This window comes from Mauremys mutica, chromosome 5 (assembly GCF_020497125.1).
Source record: "Mauremys mutica isolate MM-2020 ecotype Southern chromosome 5, ASM2049712v1, whole genome shotgun sequence".
Lineage (NCBI taxonomy): Eukaryota > Metazoa > Chordata > Testudines > Geoemydidae > Mauremys > Mauremys mutica.
The window spans coordinates 140,712,721-140,731,864 of record NC_059076.1 but is presented as its reverse complement, the minus strand read 5'-3'; the positions used below and the strand labels follow the sequence as shown (position 1 = coordinate 140,731,864).

Sequence of the window (19,144 nt, the reverse complement as noted above, 5' to 3'; positions counted from 1 at the left end):
CTGTCCTGCAGCCCCCCTGCTACCTCGGTCCTGGGCTCGCCTCCTCCACCCCCCTCCCCAGCGGGGCTCATGTCCCTCCGTCCTGTCCTGCAGCCCCCCTGCTCTCCCAGCCCTGGGCTCCACCCCCTGCTCAAGCTGGCCCAGCGGGGCTGACAGAGACAGGCCCCGGCTCCCTCACCTGGAGCCAAGCTGGCCCGGCGGGGCTGACGGAGACAGGCCCCGGCTCCCTCACCTGGAGCCAAGCTGGCCTGGCGGGGCTAACGGAGACAGGCCCCGGCTCCCTGCTCCACAGTCGGGCTGGCCCGGCGGGGCTGACAGAGACAGGCCATGGCTCCCTGCCCCACAGTCGGGCTGGCCCGGCGGGGCTGACGGAAACAGGCCCCGGCTCCCTCACCTGGAGCCAAGCTGGCCTGGCGGGGCTAACGGAGACAGGCCCCGGCTCCCTGCTCCACAGTCGGGCTGGCCCGGCGGGGCTGACAGAGACAGGCCATGGCTCCCTGCCCCACAGTCGGGCTGGCCCGGCGGGGCTGACGGAAACAGGCCCCGGCTCCCTCACCTGGAGCCAAGCTGGCCCGGTGGGGCTGACGGAAACAGGCCCCGGCTCCCTCACCTGGAGCCAAGCTGGCCCGGCGGGGCTAACGGAGACAGGCCCCGACTCCCTGCCCCAGGGCTAACAGGAGTAAAAATACAAATTCCTGCCTCTCCAAGTGCCTGGCCCGTGTGCACTGAAGTTAGCGGAAGCCTCCTGTTGCCTGGAACGGGCCGCGGGGCCCAGCACCTTCCCCGCGTTCCTCTCCAAGTGCTTCCCAATGGAAGCACCTTACAGATGCAGAGCGCGCCCCGGAGAGGAGAAGAGACTTGCCCAGGGTCACCCGGCTGGTCAGTGGCAGAGCCGGGAACGGCGCCTGGTGACTGCTCCGTTCCAAAAGCAGCAGAGAGTCACCTCGTGTGCTGTGACGCCGGACACCCCTGGGGGGCAGAGCTGGGAGGGGCCGTGGGAACAGCGGCGTCGATGCAGGCGTTGAAGGACGGCTGGGTCACTCGGCCAGCGGGCTGAGTTCAGCAGCAGATACGGTGCCCACGAGCCCTCGACTGAACCCTCCCCGATCTCTTGGGCGCAGATGCTGGTGAAGCAGAAGGAAGCCAACAGGCAGAGCATGATCCTGCTCCAGAACGTGGGCCCCGATGCCCAGCTGCTCCAGGCCCTGGACGAGGTGGCCAGCCTGACTGGGATGCTGGAGGAAGCCAAGCGGGAGCACCAGGAACAGGTTAGGGACTGTCTCGGTAACCAGGGACGGCCTGGGCTAACCCCGGCGTTCGCTTGGATCATCCCCACCTGCGCCCCGTATCTGCTTACTGAGCTGTGGGGCTCCCCGTGACCCCCTCCCTATAGAGCAGCAGGGACCTTTGTATGGGCCCGTGAGACCCAGTGCTTGCTGCTCCATAGTGGAGGTGGCGTGTGTGGGGGGGGGGATCTGGCCATGAGCTCCCCCTCCCTGGAGAGCCCAGCTGCTCTCTGAAAGGCCTCGGCCATCAGGAGTATCCCGCTGCAGCTTGGGCGGTCCCGACACCCAGGAGTAGGGCTGGTTGTCAGCCCCTCCCTCTTCCCTTCTGGAGCCCTGTGGCTCCCGGGGCGGGGGTCAGGGCTAGCTGCTCCTCAAACCCTTCTCTCTGAGTGCTCCCCTCAGGGTCGGGCCCCGGGCTGCCACCTGCCCCAGGGTGGAGTCCTGCCCTTCTCCCACTCTCAGGCCAGGTCCCTGGGCTCCGGCCCTGTGTGCCCCCGTGGCTGCCCAGCAGGCGCCATGGGCTCCGGCCCTGGGAGTCTGCCCTTCGGAGCTGCCACCAGCAGGGACTACGGAGACCCAACAGCCTGTTACCCCAAGTGCTGCTGAATGGACACGGCCCAGCAGAAGGGTCAGCCCACATCTCTGTCACCCAGAGACTGGTGGGGCGGGGGTCTGCACTGCACTGTGAATCCAGGTCTGGGGGACCCCGGCTTGTGACTCCACCCTGCATTGTAAACCTGGGTAGGCAGTGGCCGGAGCCAGGCCTCACAGCCAGGCTAATGCGTCCACACTGCACTGCGCAGGCCTCCTGACTCAGATCTGTGGCTCGAGCTGTGTCCACACTGCAAAATGACAGGGCCTGGATCTGAGTCACAGCAGCCACCCCGCTAGCAAGGTCCTAGGACGAGGGTCCCGGGTGCTCGCTGACCCAAATCAGACTGAGGTGTGTGTGGACAGACGTGGGGCTTGGGCTCAAACCTGAGTCAGTCAGAGCCCGGCTTAGTGTGCAACATAGACACACCCAGGGAGGCCTAGCTTATCCCAGGCACCCTCAGCTGTGGGTATTGGGGATCAGTCTGTTCCTCAGGAGTCCCTGCCTCCCCCTCTGCCGCAGCATCTGGAGAGGGGCTGTTTATCCCCCACGCCCCGCAAAGTTCTTGGCTCCAGTCTTCCCCACTCGGATCCTCCCTGGGCCAAGCCGGACTCTCGAGCTCAGCCTGGTCGCAGGGAAAACGCTGGAGTGGTCCCATATGTCCTGCTCAGTGGGGCAATCCGGGCTAAGGGCCCCACTCCTGCATATGCCCAGGTCACCCCTGCTTGGCTGCCCCCTCCCTGTGTGGTCCTAGCGCAAACCACACAGACAGATGGAACGTGTAGTATTGTATGTTCCAGGCAGCCCCACGGGTGTCCTGAGTGACCTCTCCCCACGCAGCCAGGCCGTGGCCGCAGGCACGTGCCCTGGTGCTGGCGTGGCTCCCTGGGTGGAGGGCCAGGGAGCACAGCGTGGCTCTTGGGTGGCTGACTGGGGGACTCCTGGACTGGGACGAGGCCAGCGCTTCCAACCCTCCTGCCCCCTGCACTCCACTTCTCTTCTGCCCTCAGGTGAAGGGTCTGGAAGAGCAGCTGGAGGGGAGCCAGGAGGAGCTGGGCGCCGTGCGAGCAGCCCTGGCTGCAGCCGAAGCAGAGAAGCTGCAGCTGGGGGAGCAGCTGCACCAGGCGGAGGAGAGGAACGTGGTGTTGGAGGGGAAAGGTAGGTGCTCTCCTCACTGCTCCTGTGCTGGCCCCTCCACCTGGCGATTAGCACCCAGCCCCCCCTCGCTCCCTGCTGGGATCTGACGGACACTCCTGGCGAGGGGGCTGGCTGCACGAGAGCCATCCCTGCGGAGGCTCTCTCCACCCTCTGGTGTTACAGGGGACGTTACAGCTGCTGGACTCCAGCGCTGCTATTCAGAACCTCAGACCCTCCCCCGGCCCCCACGTCTCAGGCTGTGTGGACGAGACCCCAGCACTGGAGCTGGATTTCAAACCTCTCCAAGCTTCGGGGGCATGCGGATCCGATTGCGGGGGGGTGACTTGGGCCGATCTCTTTCCTAGCTCGACCCCCACAGCCTCCCCTCCCCTCCCATCACTGGGTCCTGCCTCCCCTCCCATTCCCCCATCGCCCAGCCCTGCTTCCCCCCCCCCGCCATTCCATGGCCCCCCACCTCCCTTCTCATGTACAGTCGCGTCACCTCCGTCCAGCCCTCACTCTCGGCCCCCAACAGATGTGGTGTATTTTTTAATGCAAATTAGCAGCTGGGAAGAGAACAGAGGAGCCAGCACCATGTGACCAGCCAGCTGTCCAAGGCGGGTTCTCCCCAGGACAGCATCTCGGGGGGAGGGAGACATAAGAACGGCCCTACTGGGTCAGCCCGCTGGGCCACTAGCCCAGGATCTGTGGCCCCACCGCGCTGACCGTATTCCTACCTGCATTCCCTTTCAGTGGCGGTGCTGGAAGAGAAACTGGAGAGGGCTGAAGCCCCGCCTTCTGAACCTGATTCGCCAGAAGTGGCTCCTCCCCCACCCCCACCCCCACCACCCCCACCTCCTCTGCCACTGCCAGCATCTTCCGCCCCCGTGGAGTAAGTGCCACCCACCCCCAGACCTTCCCCTACAGAGACCCCTGGCCCTAAGGGAGTCGTTCCTCTAGCGGGGCATCAGCAGCTGCCTGTCAGTCAGAGCCCAGCCACTGGGGGGGGACATGGCACACGCCTAGTCCATGCGTGGCGTATGCCTGTGCCAGTGTTTTCTGCAAACCGGCGGTTCTCAGCCTTTCTGGACTCAGGACCCATAGGTGACCCTAGATGGCTTTTCAGGAGCCACTCGATAGCTTTAGGGCAAAAGCCACCTGGGTTAGTAAATACGTCTTACCCATGATATACAGCATACGGGTTAATGTAAAGTGCTAATAAGTACCCGGGCATCCCATAGCCGGAGCTCCTGTCCTGCAGGGCTCTCTGGGTGTGACTCCCCACTCCAGGCCTTGCGACCGCCTGGTCCTGCGGGTTTGGTCCAGCCCCCGGCCGAGGACCGGCCAGCGTGGCATTGCAGCCCGGTGCATGGGGCCGGGGCGCCACTCGCTCCGGTTTGGCCCAGCCACTCTGCATCACCATGACAGGGGGGCGGCTGGGCCAAACCTGAGCCGTGCTGCAACCTCGTGCTCTGGGTCGCAACGCCCGGAGCGGGCAGCGGAGCCCAGCCAGCCCATTGGAGCCACAGGAGCTGCCTCTGCAGGGTGAAGACAGGGCAGGCTCTGCAACACACTCCTGGGGTCCCCAGGCAGGACCCACCCTGGATCTCCCCCCCACACCCCCCTCCTTTGACACATTCTGGCAACCCAATTTTGGGTCACGAGCCATGGGGTGAGAAACCTTGCTGTGAATGCCTCAGGGAGGCAGGGGGAGCCCAGCGGGGTAATGAATCGTACAGCCTCTGTCCTTCATGCTGCCTGGCTCCATCAGGTCAGCAGCCACTGGAGGTTCTGATGTTAGGTGGCTTGTGTGAAACAAGTTTGCTGGGTCTCAGCTCAGTTCCTCTCTACGTGGGTAGTCCGAGGGTAGAACGGACCACAGAGATGGGTCTCCCCATTGGCTGATCAGGGACCCCAGCCCCCTTGTACACAGCCAAGTGGGGGAGCCTGCCCTGCTACAGATTGCTGGGGCGGGAGGGGTCTTCCTCGGGGGCTGTAACCAGCACTAAATGCAATTTACATCTGCCCCCAGCCCTGTCTACTGCTCTCCCAGCCTCGGGTCCCACACGGCTTCCCTGTTCATTCACGCTCCTCCCCTGCACGATCCTGTGCCTGCCGACAGGGGAGACATGGAGTTACTGGGTGGGGGACAAAGGGCATACGGAGTTCTGGCAGGGGCATTGTCCAGCTGGGGGTGGGGTGCAGAGATCCGGGCCAAGGGGCGCATTGTGGGTGCTCCAGGGAACTGGCGGGGCATGGAGGGCTGGAAGAGGATGGGGGGATGGAGGGCTCGCTCAGGGGCATCAGAGGGTGTGGGGGTCTTGCCAAGGGGCAGTTGTGAAGGGGCTCTGAAGGGAGCACCAGGGACATGGACTTGAGTGGGGAATATGGGGAATATAGGTGGTGTGGGGGTCTGGACAGGCAGGGGGAGTCTGGGGCTCTGGCAGGGGGCACCAGGGATGTGTTGAGGATGAGGGGTTCTGGCCAAGGACTGGGGCATTTGGAAAGCCTGGCATAGGTCGGGTAGGGTGTTGGGGTTCTGGTGGGTCGGTGTATCAGGGCACAGGGCTCTGACAGGGGGTTGGTCACACTGGAGTCAGTCTGGGAGCTATAATTGTGGGGGCCTGGGACTCCCCTCCAGCGAGCCATGGCCTGTCTGTCGGCTGGAAGATCCAGGGACGCACAAGTGCTCCCTTGCCTTCTCCTCCTGCAGCGCTGGGTTACTCCTAAGCACCCTCCATTGGCCTCCACTCTCCCAGCAGCCCTCCAGCGCCTCCACTCCTGGGCTGCAGGAGGGGCCTGACACCCCTTAGAAACCAAGGACTGCAGCTGAGAGTCCTAGAAAACACCAGCTGGGGCCTCGTCTGTGACATGCTCCCGCCCTGGGGGCATCGTGTGCCAATTGCCTGTCAATTCCCAGGCTTTGAACCCTGTCCTGAGTGTCAAACCCGACCTGAGCTAGGGGCCAGAAAAGAAAACCAAAATGTTGCCATCTTTGAAGTGCTCTGGGACACCCTCTGCTCTGTGGTGATGGGGCCATACAATGACCTGGACAGACAGGAGACACTAGGGTTAACTCGGTCCTTTGCGGGATTTTCTGGAGAGACTCTCCCTCCCTGGTGCCTCTGTGATGCTCAGGGGGCTTCAGGGAGTTGGAGGGCTGGGAGAGGATGGTGGGGTTGGGATGGAGGCAGAGGAGCGGAGTGGGGCCGGGTGGGGCCCGGGGTGCTGTCCGTGGCAATGGATTCATACGTCTCTCTCCTTTTCAGTCCCCTTTTGGCGATCAAGCAAAGGAAGGGGATGCGACAACAGAAACCCAGTAAGCCAGCCCGGACCGCTGCCCGGCCCTGACTCGAGAGGCATCCCTCGTGGCGCTAACACCGAATCCCCTGGCGCTCCGCTGGCGTGGGGGCACGGCGCTCTCGAGTGTTCTCGGCCCTCGGGGCACTGGCCTCTCCGCACGGAGAGGGAGGTGATGGGGGTCGAGGCAGTTTATCATCCAGGCTGCCTCTCTGGAGGGCTATTGGCCTCTAGGCTGAAACCAGCCTGCTGCTGCAGGGATACAGCGCGTCACCGGCTTGGGGCATTTCAGGGGTGCTTGGGTGCTGGAGTGAACGTATTGAACGGGGCCAAGCTGGTCACAGCTGCTGAATGGGCAAGGTGGTTACAGTGCTGGCCTGAGACTCAGGTTTGATGCCCTGTGTGACCTTGGCCAAGTCACTGAGGCCCAGATCCTCCAAGGTATTTAGGCACCTCACTCTCATTGATTTTAACCATTGGGCCTTAGTCTCTTTGTGCCTCGGTTTCCCTACCTGTAATATGGATTGTGAGAATAAGTACATCAAGATTGTGAGGTGCTCAGATACTTGGGGAGGGGAGGCAGAGCATAGAATCATAGAATATCAGGGTTGGAAGGGACCTCAGGAGGTATCTAGTCCCACCCCCTGCTCAAAGCAGGACCAACCCCGACTAAATCAGATAAGTACCAGAGATAGATACAGATCCACGGGGGGACTAAACCAGTGTGGAAGGGAGTCTTCCCCCCTGCTCAAGCGCAGAGAGGCTACCAGAATACGCAGCTATACAGGAGAGCAGCTGGGCTTGTGCTTAAAGCTCGGATCCAGGAGTTCTGCCACTGGCTTGCTGTGTGTCCTTGGCCAAGTCCCTCCCACTCTCGGCTTCCCCCAGGTAAAAGAGGGCTGACAATGCCTGCGTCATTCTGAGGGAGGGTTGTGAGGCTGGGATGTGTGACGTGCTTAGAGATCCTCAGATGAGAGACACGCTAGAAGGACAAAGCGTTACATCGGAACTGCCAGAGTGGATCAGCTCTATGGCCCATCTCGCTCAGGATCCTGTCTCTGACAGGCACCAGCACCAAATCTTCAGAGAAGGGTGTAAAACCCACAGTACAGATATGGGATACTCTGCCTGCCTTCCCCCCACATGCACTAGGTCTCATCCTGGCCTCTAACTGAGATCAGCTTAAGTCCTGAAATACAACGTTTAATATCTCTTCCAAACTTTGTTATCCGTAGAACCATCCAACCCCCTCTCTGAATTTTACTAAGTTCTTAACCTCAACGGCATCTTGTGGCGATGAGTTCCACAGGTTAATTACACACTGTGTGAACAACTATTTCCTTTGCTAGTTCTGGCTGTGCCACCGCTCAGTTTCATCCAATGTCCCTTTGGTTCCTGTGTTCCTGCGATGTCATGTGGCCAGTCTGTGCCTCTCAGCAGGATCGCAGACCTCCTAGTGGGGCTCTGAACCACCCCCATTGCTGTTGGACATAGAGCGAGATTTAAACACTGGCTCCATTTTATTTTCCTTGATCTTTTACTCATCACACTCTTGGGATGCACTCCCCATAAAGTCACCTCGTCATCTACTGTTAGAAGTCTCCTTTGCCATGCTGCCTATAAAACACGGGGCAATGGCCAGGCTGCTGGAGTGCAGAGACCACTGCCTGTTGTACTGACCAGTGCTGAATCATGGTTTCCTTGTGCTCCCCATGTCTGTCTCTGTCTGTTGTCTCTTGTCTTATATTTAGAATGTCAGCTCTTTGGGGCAGGCACCATCTTTTTGTTCTGTGTTTGTACAGCACCTAGCGCACCGGGGGCCTGGGTCATGACCGGGACTCCCAGGTACTGCGGAAATACGAATAATACTGAGCTTCATTCTTCCTACGCCTGCAGGCGAACCTGCTACCGATGACGTAAAAGCTCGAGCGGTGGAGGAAATGATGGCCAGGATCAAGAGTGGGGTTGCCCTGAGACCAGCAAAGAAGGACAGGGCTGCGTTGTCCCAGGTAAACAGTGGCACTGGGGTGTAGGAAGGGAGGCTTTGGTCCCTGGCTTCCACCGGGGAGTGCAGCCCCCTGATATCAGTGGCGCTTGTAATAGCCAGTGTCACAGGGATGGCTGAGGCAGGGGAGTCAAGGAGACGGGTATTGGGCCTTTCGCCTTGGTTCCAATCGAGCCATGGATTCCAGGGGCAGTTGGCTGGCTCCAGGAGGGAAACAGAAGGATGGGACAGGGCCTTTCATCTGTAGGGCCCCAGATCCAGCCGGCCCGGGCTTGGGGACCAGGCTGTGGAGCCCTTCCCCTCTGGCACACCAGTCTGACTCCGGCACGGGGCAGATAGATGCCAAGGTTCTTTACCAGCTGATAAGTGCCCCTGTGATGTGAGGGGGTGGTTTCCCAGGGGAGGGGTGTCCATGTCACTGAATGCCAGCCCTAGCTGGCCGGCTTCTTTGGCAGCCTCGGGAACAAGGCGAAGGACCCCGGGCCATTGGGATATGAGCCCCGGGTGTGTCTGTGCTGGGGGAGGGAGAGCAGAATCCTCTCTCAAGAGATCTCCCCTCTCAGGATCGCTCACCAGCAGCCAGCAAACGCAAGAGCACCGTGATGGAGCTGCAAGGGATCCTGGTAAGCAGCTTTAGCCCTCAGCTTGCTGTGCAGAAAGGCACCGGTGCCTTTACATTTGCACCCAGGACAGGACAGGTGCAGAAAGCTGAGCACGGTGGGGCATGCAGGGCAGCCCCCCATCCTGCAGGAATGTGCCTTCATCAAGCTACTCCAGGACAGAGCCGTTCCCTTACTGAGTAGCAGGATGTGCATCACGCTTAAGCAGCTGCTCCTTCACCCCCCTTCCTTGCTCCTTTTTCCTCTGGGCCCTTATAATGCGCTCGCTCCGTGCAGAGAGCCTGATCGTTAACTTTACTCACATGCCGTGCCCCGCCTACCCCGGCTGCTCACCGCAGGGCCTTGAAGCTCTGCTCTAAGCGTGTGCAAATTGGGGAGCCTTTTTTTTGTTGTAAATGAACTCCCCCCCCCTTGGAAACTCTTGAGGTGAGTTTCAATTCCCCCCCTCCCCTTTAAAAAAAAATTAAATTAAAAATAAAAGCGTCTCTCCGCTTTGGAAGGTTCGATGTTTCCCCAGTACGACGTCTGAATGGATATTGAACGGCTCACGCTGGGAGGACCTGAAACATCCAGCTGTTTACTGCATGATCCCTGCCCTGTTCACATGTTGGGAGGGGGGGAAGAAAGCAAACTGGACAATTTTGCCATCACTTCATTTTCCTGGGTTTGGAAAATCCACAGAATCAGATTGACAGCAGAGTCTGGAGTGCCACTCACTGAGCTTTGACCCTGACTGTCTGCGAACCTGTCTCGCTAGACGGGCTGAGACTTGTATGTGGGGGTGTTTTCTGGCTTGAAAGCTTATCACAGTTACCGTGTGTGTCACTTACCTCTCTTGCAGCTGGATAATAGCCTGCTATTGCTGCGTTGGGCTACACTACAGAGTTAGGTTGACATAAGGCAGCTTATGTCAACCTAACTATGTCAGTGTCTACGCTACAGCCCTGCTCCTGCCGATGTAAGTTCCCTACTACACCAACATAGAACTCCCCCTCGAGGAGCGGTGTAGGGCTTGTGTTGGTGTAGTTAGAGTGACGCAGTGTCTGTGTAGACTCTGCATTACTTATACCACTATTAGCTGTCTTGTCAACTTCATGGCTCCAAAATTGCTAAGAAAGCCAGCTCCCGGCTCCCCAGCCGGCTGCTGCCGGGTCTCCACTGCAAGCCAGGCTGCCAGCCGGGCTCTTCACTGCCTGCTGGGAACCTTGCTGAGCCCCGGGGTCCCAGCTCCCTGCTGGGAACACAGCAGCTGACCCGCCTCCGGGGGCAGATTTCCCCACTGGAGATGAGAGGCCCCACGCGGCAGCTAGGCTCCTAGAGGGGATCTGCCTGGAGTGGAGAGCCCTGGCGCTCAGCCCCCCACACTGCCCCTCCTCAGTCAGTGGTCGTGCTCCTGGTGAGGATGCGCCCACCAGCGGGAGGGTAGTGTGGACATCAGCCACCACAGCAATTAGGCTGGAAGTTGACCTAAGTCGATTTCAGATTGTAGTCTAGATATGCCCCCCACACACAGTGGAGCTTCTCCATCAGCTCAAGGGGTTGAGGTCTGAGCAGGGGCCTTTTTTTTTTTTTTGGACAAATAGTTAATTCGAAGAAAAATGTAGCTTCGGGTGACTGGAAACTATTCTCAAACGTGACATAAATAGTTTCAGCCATGCCCAAAACAGTCAGAGGAGGAAGAGGAGGTCATGCAGCCCCTACACGCACACGGAGACTCAGCCTCTAACTTAGTGGTTAGCAAACTCGCATGGGGCATGCAGGTTCAAATCCCCTCTCTGCCACAAACCTGAAACAGGTGTTTCTGATTTGCTGAAAATTTTGCAAAATGTCAGATTCGGTTCCATCCATACCAATTTTTTTTTGAACTGCCACCAAACCGCAACGCTGGTTCCTTGCCAAACTCTAGCCCTAGGTTCAAACCTCACTGCTGGTCCACGCAGCCCTGCTGGGAAGTTCAGCCCCTCTAAGCAACTGGAGGCTCAGCCCCAGGGCATCCCTGAATGTGAACTGAGATGACTGCGCATGCAGCCACTGGGTGGGTGGGAACTGTGCTTCTCGGTGGCTGAGCCGTCCGCTAACGTGCGCCGGCTTCTCTCGTCAGGGCACGATGAAAAGGCCGGTCAGAAAACAGAGCTGGCGTAAACACAGCCAGAAGATCAATGACAACCAGCTGCAGTCCGTGCTGCAGAGACGGCGCAGGATGGTGGACTCTTCCACTCCCGCCCAGCCCTCGCCGCTGCGGGCCGAGCTCAGAAAAGAGGTGCAGAATCAAGGTGCAGTGACTCCTCCTCAGGTCTCTCAGATCCAATACAGGAAGCCATCCTGCTGCAATACCAGGTCCCAGCATGCTCCTCCACAGCCAGGGTAGCCTTCTGCTTAGTGGAGCACTGCATGCTGGGAGCCGTGGTTGGGGCAGGCCACACCTTGCTATTTGAGAGAGAGTTGACAGAGGCCACATTGTAGGTCTCTATGAGTATTTCTACCCAGCAATTAAACACCCACAGCCAGCCCATGTCAGCTGGCTCAGGCTAAGGGGCTGTTTAATTACTGGCGCTCTCCTGGGTTCTGTTTGCAGCTCTGCCACTGACTTGCTGTGCAGTCCCAGGCATGTCACTTTGCCTCTCTTTGTCTATCCATAAAATGGGATGATACTGACCAACCTTTATTTAGTGCTTGGAGATCTACTGATGCAAAATATTCTCATCAGTTCATTATTTGTTAGTTTTGCTTAACACTGTAAGTTTCAGATGAGGGATGAGTAAAGTCCTATTTCTGTGGCCAGTCTGTCATAACAGGGATGATTCAGCAGAGCAAATCAGGGCAAGATATTTGAGTGGCTGCTGATTTTAGCCACTGTTGGGAGGCAGGTTTGACAGCTGTGGAATCTCAGAATACATACGTGCTGGAACTATGCGTGCAGGGGGATGCTGCAGCACCCCTGGGCTTGAAGCGGATTCCATTAAATACAGGGTTTACAGTTTGGTTCAATGGCTCTCAGAACCCCACTATACAAATTGTTCCAGCCCCCCGTCAGAATAGCAGCATTCTGTGAAACACGGTCTTGTCACACAATATCTATGAGACTTTCTTATCTTCTAAGGTGACGGTGAAATTTGCAAAGCTGTGTCCAGCCCATGCTCTGAGGAGAATGTAGCTGTCGTCCAGTTAAGAGCGAGATCGGTGCACCTTCAGAAAAGCAGGCGACAGGCTCTCCTGAATGAAGCAGAGGACAAGCCGGCACAGAGAGAGACGACCTGAAAACCAGCCATCCTGTAAGAAACAGCCATGACAACCCACCTCATTGGGGTATTAGGAAGGGTTGGATCTGGGACCTCCAGCACTGAAGCACAGGCACCTCTCACTTGAGCTAAAGGAGTAACTCCACTAACAGGCAGCAGTAGTAGGTGGTTATCCTCCAGGTAGACCAGCCACGCGAGGCAGGGATGCCAGACATGCTGCACACATGTGTTACAACGGTCACTCTCTGTGCATTTCGTTCTGGTTAGTTTCAGTATTTTCCCCGGAGGCTAGCCTGTGCCTGTTACACCAAATCGTGACAGTTTCTGTGTGGTGGAAGGGCAGCCGGCCTCAATAATGGGTCCGCAAAGCACTCTGGAGTGCAAAGAGAGGGAGGCCAGCTAGGGCTGTCTGCAGCACCCCAGGCTCCAGGAACGTGGCAGAGCCCTGCCCCCACATGCTTCCAGTCTAACCATCAGCTCCCATGGAATTCAGTGAGCGCTTTGGCACTGACTCCAGTGGGCGCAGATCAGAGGCTGTGGATACAATCCAGAAAGGTGCTAAGCCCCCACAGCCCCAGGATAGGTGCTGGGAGATGCTGGTGCTCCTGGAGTTGGCCGTTTATTGGCTATGACCAAAAAGGGTGACATCATACAAAGGGTGAAAGGAGGGGTCATGAGAGGACAGGGGTTGGTTGCTACGGCAGAAGATCGTGAGTCGAGACTGATGTGGTCACTTCTCAATCGCTCCTCTGTGGGTGTGTGGGGACAACGTCCGGTATGGAGGCTGCCAGTCTGGGTCCTGACCCTGTGCCCTCTGAGGGCAATGTCAAAGCTCTCAGGGGCTTCAGTGGGCCAGGATCTGGCCCCAGAACTTTTCTTTGGCTCTGTGTCAGCCTTGAGCGTTGACTAGCACAGCAGCGCGACAGCCTGCTATAGCCCAGCCTTGCCTTTCCCCGCCAGTTACAGACGGTCGGCTGCCATCTGGGACTCCAGGGGTATCCCTGCCACAGGCAGCTGATGGTGTCCAGTGGGGTGGAATCAATGGGAATTGTGCTACTGAGGCCAGAGTTTCGTCCAGAGGATTCAGTTGGGACTTACATTTGTGGAAGTTTGGTGAAGTTACTGTGAATAAGCTACATCTCTGAAAGGGAAGATGGGTGTGTGGGTAAGGCTTTAGCACGGGACTCCGGAGTGCTGGGCTCTAGCACTGAGTGCACTGGTCTCTCTGTGCCTCAGTTTCCCATCCATAAAATAATCCTTCCTTTGCCTGTTTAATGGCAAGGTCTGTTTCTTATGACGTGTTGGTACAGTACAGTGGGGTCCCAATCTCCGCCTCCTGGCACTACCGCACTGCAAATGGACTCTCATGCTTTTGTTCTAATGTTCTAAACATGCCTCTCTTTCAGGTTGGACCACAAGACACTGCATGGCTGCCTGGTCTCACACCCTGCCGATGCTCCTTGCAGTACCTGCCCCACCTGTGTATCTTTCAGGCACGCAAACATTCAGATCCTGAGCACAGCCTGAGGATGCGGTTCTCCAGTCGAGCTTGTTAGCGCCAAGTGCAGCCAGATGCACAGCCTGCTTGTTACGCATACTAGCTTGCTCCACTTGCCTCGGTGGTTGCTGGGAGGTGCGGTCAGGAATCTTAACACTGACAAGCTTCATATTGTGGTCCTAGAGTGGATTTGTCATTGGCCAGTGGAATGTGGTTTTGTTGACAGTGGTTTGTAAAGATCGTCCATCCCTCCTCTTTCAAAGGCCAGACATAATTTCACACTCTTCCTGAGGACTGCTGGGCTGCAGATAAAGAAGGCTGCCGCTTTCGAGCCCATTCTTTTCTAACTGAGCTGCTCTGACAAGAATAGATCCAGCAGAACCGCGTCAGCTGCTGAGCTGAGCATCTTGGGGGATCTGAGTGTCCTTCTAAGAAGCCCCACATTTGAAATTTGAGCTCTGTACCTTTTAACTAGACAACCTGTTAGAGAAAGGGGCTAAAGAGACAGAAACTGAATTTGGATGTACTAAGTTCTGTGTCCACATTTCATCAACCAAGTATCAAATCTGAACTCCTCAAGGACTGTGACAGCCTTAACATGGAGTCACAGACAGTTCCCTTGGGCACTCCGGTCTGTCTTGCCACCCAGGCAAGCCTGCCTTTGTGATAGAAGGTCCCTTACACCAAAAATCACAACGATATTCAGATTACTCCCAGTCCAAAAGGACCAGTCACTTACCGCAGATCAACTGCACCTCAAATCTTATGCTTGTAGCCAATCCTATAACGAATTAAAGATGTATTAACTAAGAAAAAAGAAGTGAGAGTTATTTACAAGGCTAAAGCAGATAAACATACACACACACACGTGTTACAATCTGAGATTCCAAAAGGTAATAGAAGCAGCTGTAATATTCAAGCGCTACGTGTCCTTTAGGGCTATCCCTGGCCAAACAGTTGGGGATCCCTTGCTTATGCTTAGAAATCTTCACCCGTCAGAGTTCAAGCAGCATAGAGATATGGTTCCTTCTTGTCAGGGATCTTTATTCCTTTCCCCCAGAGTTCAAGGGTGATGGGACAAGTGCTTGTGCATGTCTCTTCCTCATGGGTGCTGGAGGAGCAATCAACAGAGTCTTTTGTCCACTGATGTTCCACAATGGCTTGTCTGGTGTCCATGGACCTTCTTTTGTTGAGCAGGAGATGATGCCTCTTGTGGTAAACCAGTATTTCACCCTTGGTAATGCCTCTCTACTGAGTCGGGGGGTCACAGTTTTAGAGCAAACGCATGTATAGTTACAGAGCAAACCCTTCTATATTGCCTTACAGCATGGGGCACAGCTGTTATAAGTCAGATTAATACATGCAGCAGCCTACCAGCATTTCATAAAGTCTAAACACATTTTTTTATAAATCTAGTACCTATGTTAACAATACCAACACATGGGTGAGTCAGACTGGCTTCAAGCTGTGCATTTGTCAGTGTTCAATGAGGCTTAGGGGCCTTGGCATGAGCTGGCATCTGGTCTGCCAGTGTCACAGAGAGCTCTTGCTATACCATGAATAAAAAGGTACATTGCGAGACCTCCCTAAAGTTTCAGTGGTGGTCCCACTGTGTCCTAAATCATCATGGGCTGGAAGTCATCCCAGAGTCCTATTTCACCTTGGTCACTTCAGCCCCCTTGCCTCTCATCTCACTTTCCTGCAGACAAGAAACTCCCGCTGCTCTGCTCAAGTTAAGATCTGCTCTGGGTCCCTTTCCTGGCTTCCCCATCAAGTTTACACCCCTCAGCCTCACACTCAGGAGCTGTCACGTGTCTGCTCATGAAGCAAGAAATTTGTGGCTCTTGTCTTTTCCCCCTTTCCATGGTCCCTGTACCTCCCCTTCCCTCTCATCATTCAAACAAACCCATCACCCCAGCCGCTGAAAACACACACCTCCTGTGAGGGCTTTGAGTGTTAACACCCTCCAGTACAGCAAGCAGATGTATCCACCAGAAGGTAGGCTGAATCTGCTGAATCTGGTATGGGAGGATCTCATTTTGGGCCATGAAAGACCCCTTAGTGTGTTAAGAAATGACAGAGCTTGCAATCGATTCAAAGAGATCACGCTATTTACCGTAACACAGAGACAGTTCGGGGGGAGGGGGTGACGTGATCACAATCTATAAGTACCTGCAGGGGAATCAAATATTTAAGACTGGGCTCTTCAGTCAAACAGAGACATTCATAGCACACTCCAATGGCTGGAGGTTGAAGCTAGACAAAGTGAGACTGGAAATAAGGGGTAAATGTTTAAAGGTGAGAGCAATTAACCATTGCAATAATTTACCAGGGATTCTCCAACATGGACCAGTTTAAATCAAGATTGGATGTTTTACTAAAACATCTACTCTAAGAATTATTGTGGGGCAGGTCTCTGGCCGGAGTTATACAGGAGGTCAGACGATGATCACAATAGTCCCTTCTGGCCTTGGAATCCATGAATGGGTCTTTGGGCCAGCGAAGGCTGATGGGCTGTGAAAGGAGATAAGAAAAAGCCGACATCCGAAGCTCTCCTCAGAGCAAGCCTGCAGCAGCAGGCAGCGATCAGTGTCTGACTGCAAACAGCCCGGGCAATGCCTGCCCTGAAGGCTGAGGGGCCTCTGCTCTTCCAGCCCTTAAACCAGAGTGGCACACGTTAGCCTTCCCCTAAGCCAGTGGTTCTCAACCAGGGGGGTACGTGTACCCCTGGGGGCAGGCAGAGCTCTTCCAGGGGGGACACCAACTCATCCAGAGAGTTGCCTAGTTGTACAACAGGCTACATCAAAAGCACTAGCGAAGTCAGTACAAACTACAATTTCATACAGACACTGGCATGTCTATACTGCTCTCTATACGATACACTGACATGTAAGTACAAGAGTTATAATCCAATTGATTTATTTTATAATCAGATGGCAAAACTGAGCCAGTAAAAGCAATTGTTCAGTACTAGTGCGGCTGGGACACTGCGGTATTTTGATGTCTGATTTTGTAAGGAAGCAGTTTTTAAGTGAGGTTAAATTTGGGGGTGCGCAAGACAAACCAGACTCCTGAAAAGGGGACAGGGGTCTAGAAAGGGTGAGGACACTGCCCTAAACTGTGGAACGTGACGTCCCAGCCAAGAGCAATGACCCTGCCCCATCACTGCACAGTTTCCTGCCCCTCTGCACTAGCATTAGCACACGGACCCCAACGCACTTACACTGTATGGTCACAAGCTCAGTGAGAAGCATAGTCACCCACAGACCTGTCCCCGTGGGACAAGGGGGGGCCCAGGGGGAGTGCACTCACCCACAGACCAGCCTCCCTTGGCAGAGGAGGGGGCTGGGGGAGTGTGGGCCCCCCCCAGACCAGCCCCCCAGGGGAGAGGAGCGGGGCAGGGGGGAGTGCAGATCCCCACAGACCGGCCCCGAAGGGAGAGGACGGGGCCGGGGAGGGAGTGCAGATCCCCACAGAGCAGCCCCCCCCAGGGGAGAGGAGGGGGGCGGGGGGGAGTGCAGATCCCCACAGAGCAGCCCCCCCCAGGGGAGAGGAGGGGGGCGGGGGGGAGTGCAGATCCCCACAGACCGGCCCCAAAGGGAGAGGAGGGGGCCGGGGGGGAGTGCGGCTGCTGAGCTCTTGCCGTCGGCCAAACAGTACGCAGCCCCCCCACCCCTTTATCAGCGGGGCGGCCCCCAGCCATGGCTCACTGGACTGGCTCCGCCCTCAGGTCAGTCCCGGGGAGCGCCCCGGATTTGGGGGAACGGCAGGCAGCGCTCCTGTGGAGCATGGTGCTGTTGCCATGGCAAGCAGCTGGGCTAGGAGGTTCAAGGGTGGGGCCATGGGGGCAGTGAGCGGGGTGGGGGGGTTAGGGTGCCAACTGTCTATTTGCAGAAAACCCAGCACCCTTGCCCCGCCCCTTGCCCCATCCCTTCTGAGGTCACACACCCCAGGTCGCTCGCTTTCCCCCGCCTCGCTCACTTGCTCATTTTCAGTGGGCTGGGGCAGGGGATTGGGGTGCCGGAGGGGGTGAGGGCTCTGGCTGGGGGTGCGAGCTCTGGGGTGGGACCGGAGATGAGGGGCTTGAGGTGCAGGAGGGGGCTCCAGGCTGAGGCAGAGGGTTGGGGCCCAATGGGGGGTGAGGGCTCCGGCTGGGGGTGCAGGCTCTGGGGTGGGGCTGGGGATGAAAGGTTTGGGGTGCAGGAGAGGCTGGGGCAGGGGCAGGGGGTTGGGCACCAGAGAGGGTGCGGGCATCTCTCTCCGGCTCCTAGGCACAGGGGCAGCCACATGGCTCTGCATGTTGCCCAGGCCGTCAGGCACCGCCCCCTCAGCTCCCATTGGCTGTGGTTCCTGGCCAATGGGAGCAGCTGAGCTGAGCTGGGGGTGGGGGTAGTGTGTAGAGCCCCCATGGCTGCCCCTGCACCTAGGAGCCGGAGGGAGATGCCGGCAGCTTCTCGGGAGCCACGTGGAGCTGGGTAGGGAGCCTTAGGGCGTTCCGGTCGAAAACCGGACACCTGGCTACCGGTGGGCTTGGGGGTGGGGCATTGGGGGAGGCTTTGGGGCTGGGGGGTCGAGAGTAGGGGGTTGAGGGCAGCTGGGGGGGTGTTTGGGGGTGTGAGTTGGAAATGGAGTGGCTGGAGGGTTGGGGTTTGTGTGTTTGGGAATCAGGGTAGCTGGTGGATTGGGGGTGTGAGTTCGGGAGGCAGCTGAGGGATTTGGGGGTCATGAGTAGGGGGTTAAAATCAGCTTGGGTTGTGGGTGTGGGAGTTGGGGTGGGGGGGCGGCTGGGTGTGTTGGGGATGGAGGTAGGTGGGGGTTGGGGAGTGGCTGTGTGTTTAGGGTGTGATGTGGGGATGGGGTGACTGGGGGATTGTATGTTGGGGATAGAGGTGGCTGAGGGGTTGGGTGGCACTGGAGATGTGGGCGGTTGGGGGTGTGATCTGGGGTGGTTCCTGGGGGTGTGAGTTGAGTAGTGGCTGTGGGTTTGGGAGTGTGAGTTGGGGATGGGATGGCTGGGGGGTGGCTGGGGGTTTGGGGAGGTGGGTTGGGGATTGGGTGGCTGGGGGTGTGAGCTGGGGGGTGGCTGTGGGTTTGGGGGGGTGAGTTGGGGATGGGGTGGTTGGGGGTTGTGTTCGGGATGGCAGTGGATGGGGGGGGGTTGCGTGCAGTGGGGGTTGGTTGAGGAGCTGGGGGACAGGCACTGTGAGGAAGCTGGAGATTTGAGTGAGTCGGGGATGGATGTGTGTAGGAGCTGATGAGTCACTGGGGTAGTTCTGGGTCTGAGATATGCCGGCTAGCCTGTGGGTGGGTCTGGGGACTGTGATTGTGTAAGTGTGTCCGTGGGGTTGTGTGTTTACATGTCACAAATAAAGTTTCCCCTCTGCCCACTTCCCGAAGATAACCATTCCCGCTGTGAGATATTTCATCCTCTGTGCTTCAGGTGTTGTGGGGTCAACAGACACCAAAC

The 19,144-nt window shown here is 57.4% G+C and overlaps 1 protein-coding gene across 2 annotated transcripts in view; it reads left to right on the top strand.

Moving 5' to 3' along the window:
- Positions 1 to 14,468, top strand: part of LOC123370734 (shootin-1-like) — a 38,916-nt gene extending 24,448 nt beyond the window's left edge. The window contains exons 9-17 of one of the 2 annotated variants that reach the window (XM_045017492.1): positions 1,122 to 1,268; positions 2,889 to 3,036; positions 3,769 to 3,907; positions 6,285 to 6,334; positions 8,212 to 8,324; positions 8,884 to 8,943; positions 11,042 to 11,213; positions 12,041 to 12,212; positions 13,586 to 14,468. In XM_045017492.1, the coding sequence (XP_044873427.1) occupies positions 1,122 to 1,268; positions 2,889 to 3,036; positions 3,769 to 3,907; positions 6,285 to 6,334; positions 8,212 to 8,324; positions 8,884 to 8,943; positions 11,042 to 11,213; positions 12,041 to 12,198 (987 nt within the window). In that variant the 3' untranslated portion in view covers positions 12,199 to 12,212; positions 13,586 to 14,468. The remainder of the gene's footprint in view (positions 1 to 1,121; positions 1,269 to 2,888; positions 3,037 to 3,768; positions 3,908 to 6,284; positions 6,335 to 8,211; positions 8,325 to 8,883; positions 8,944 to 11,041; positions 11,214 to 12,040; positions 12,213 to 13,585) is intronic. The other variant, XR_006579521.1, reaches the window with a different exon arrangement.
- Positions 14,469 to 19,144: the final 4,676 nt, after the last annotated feature.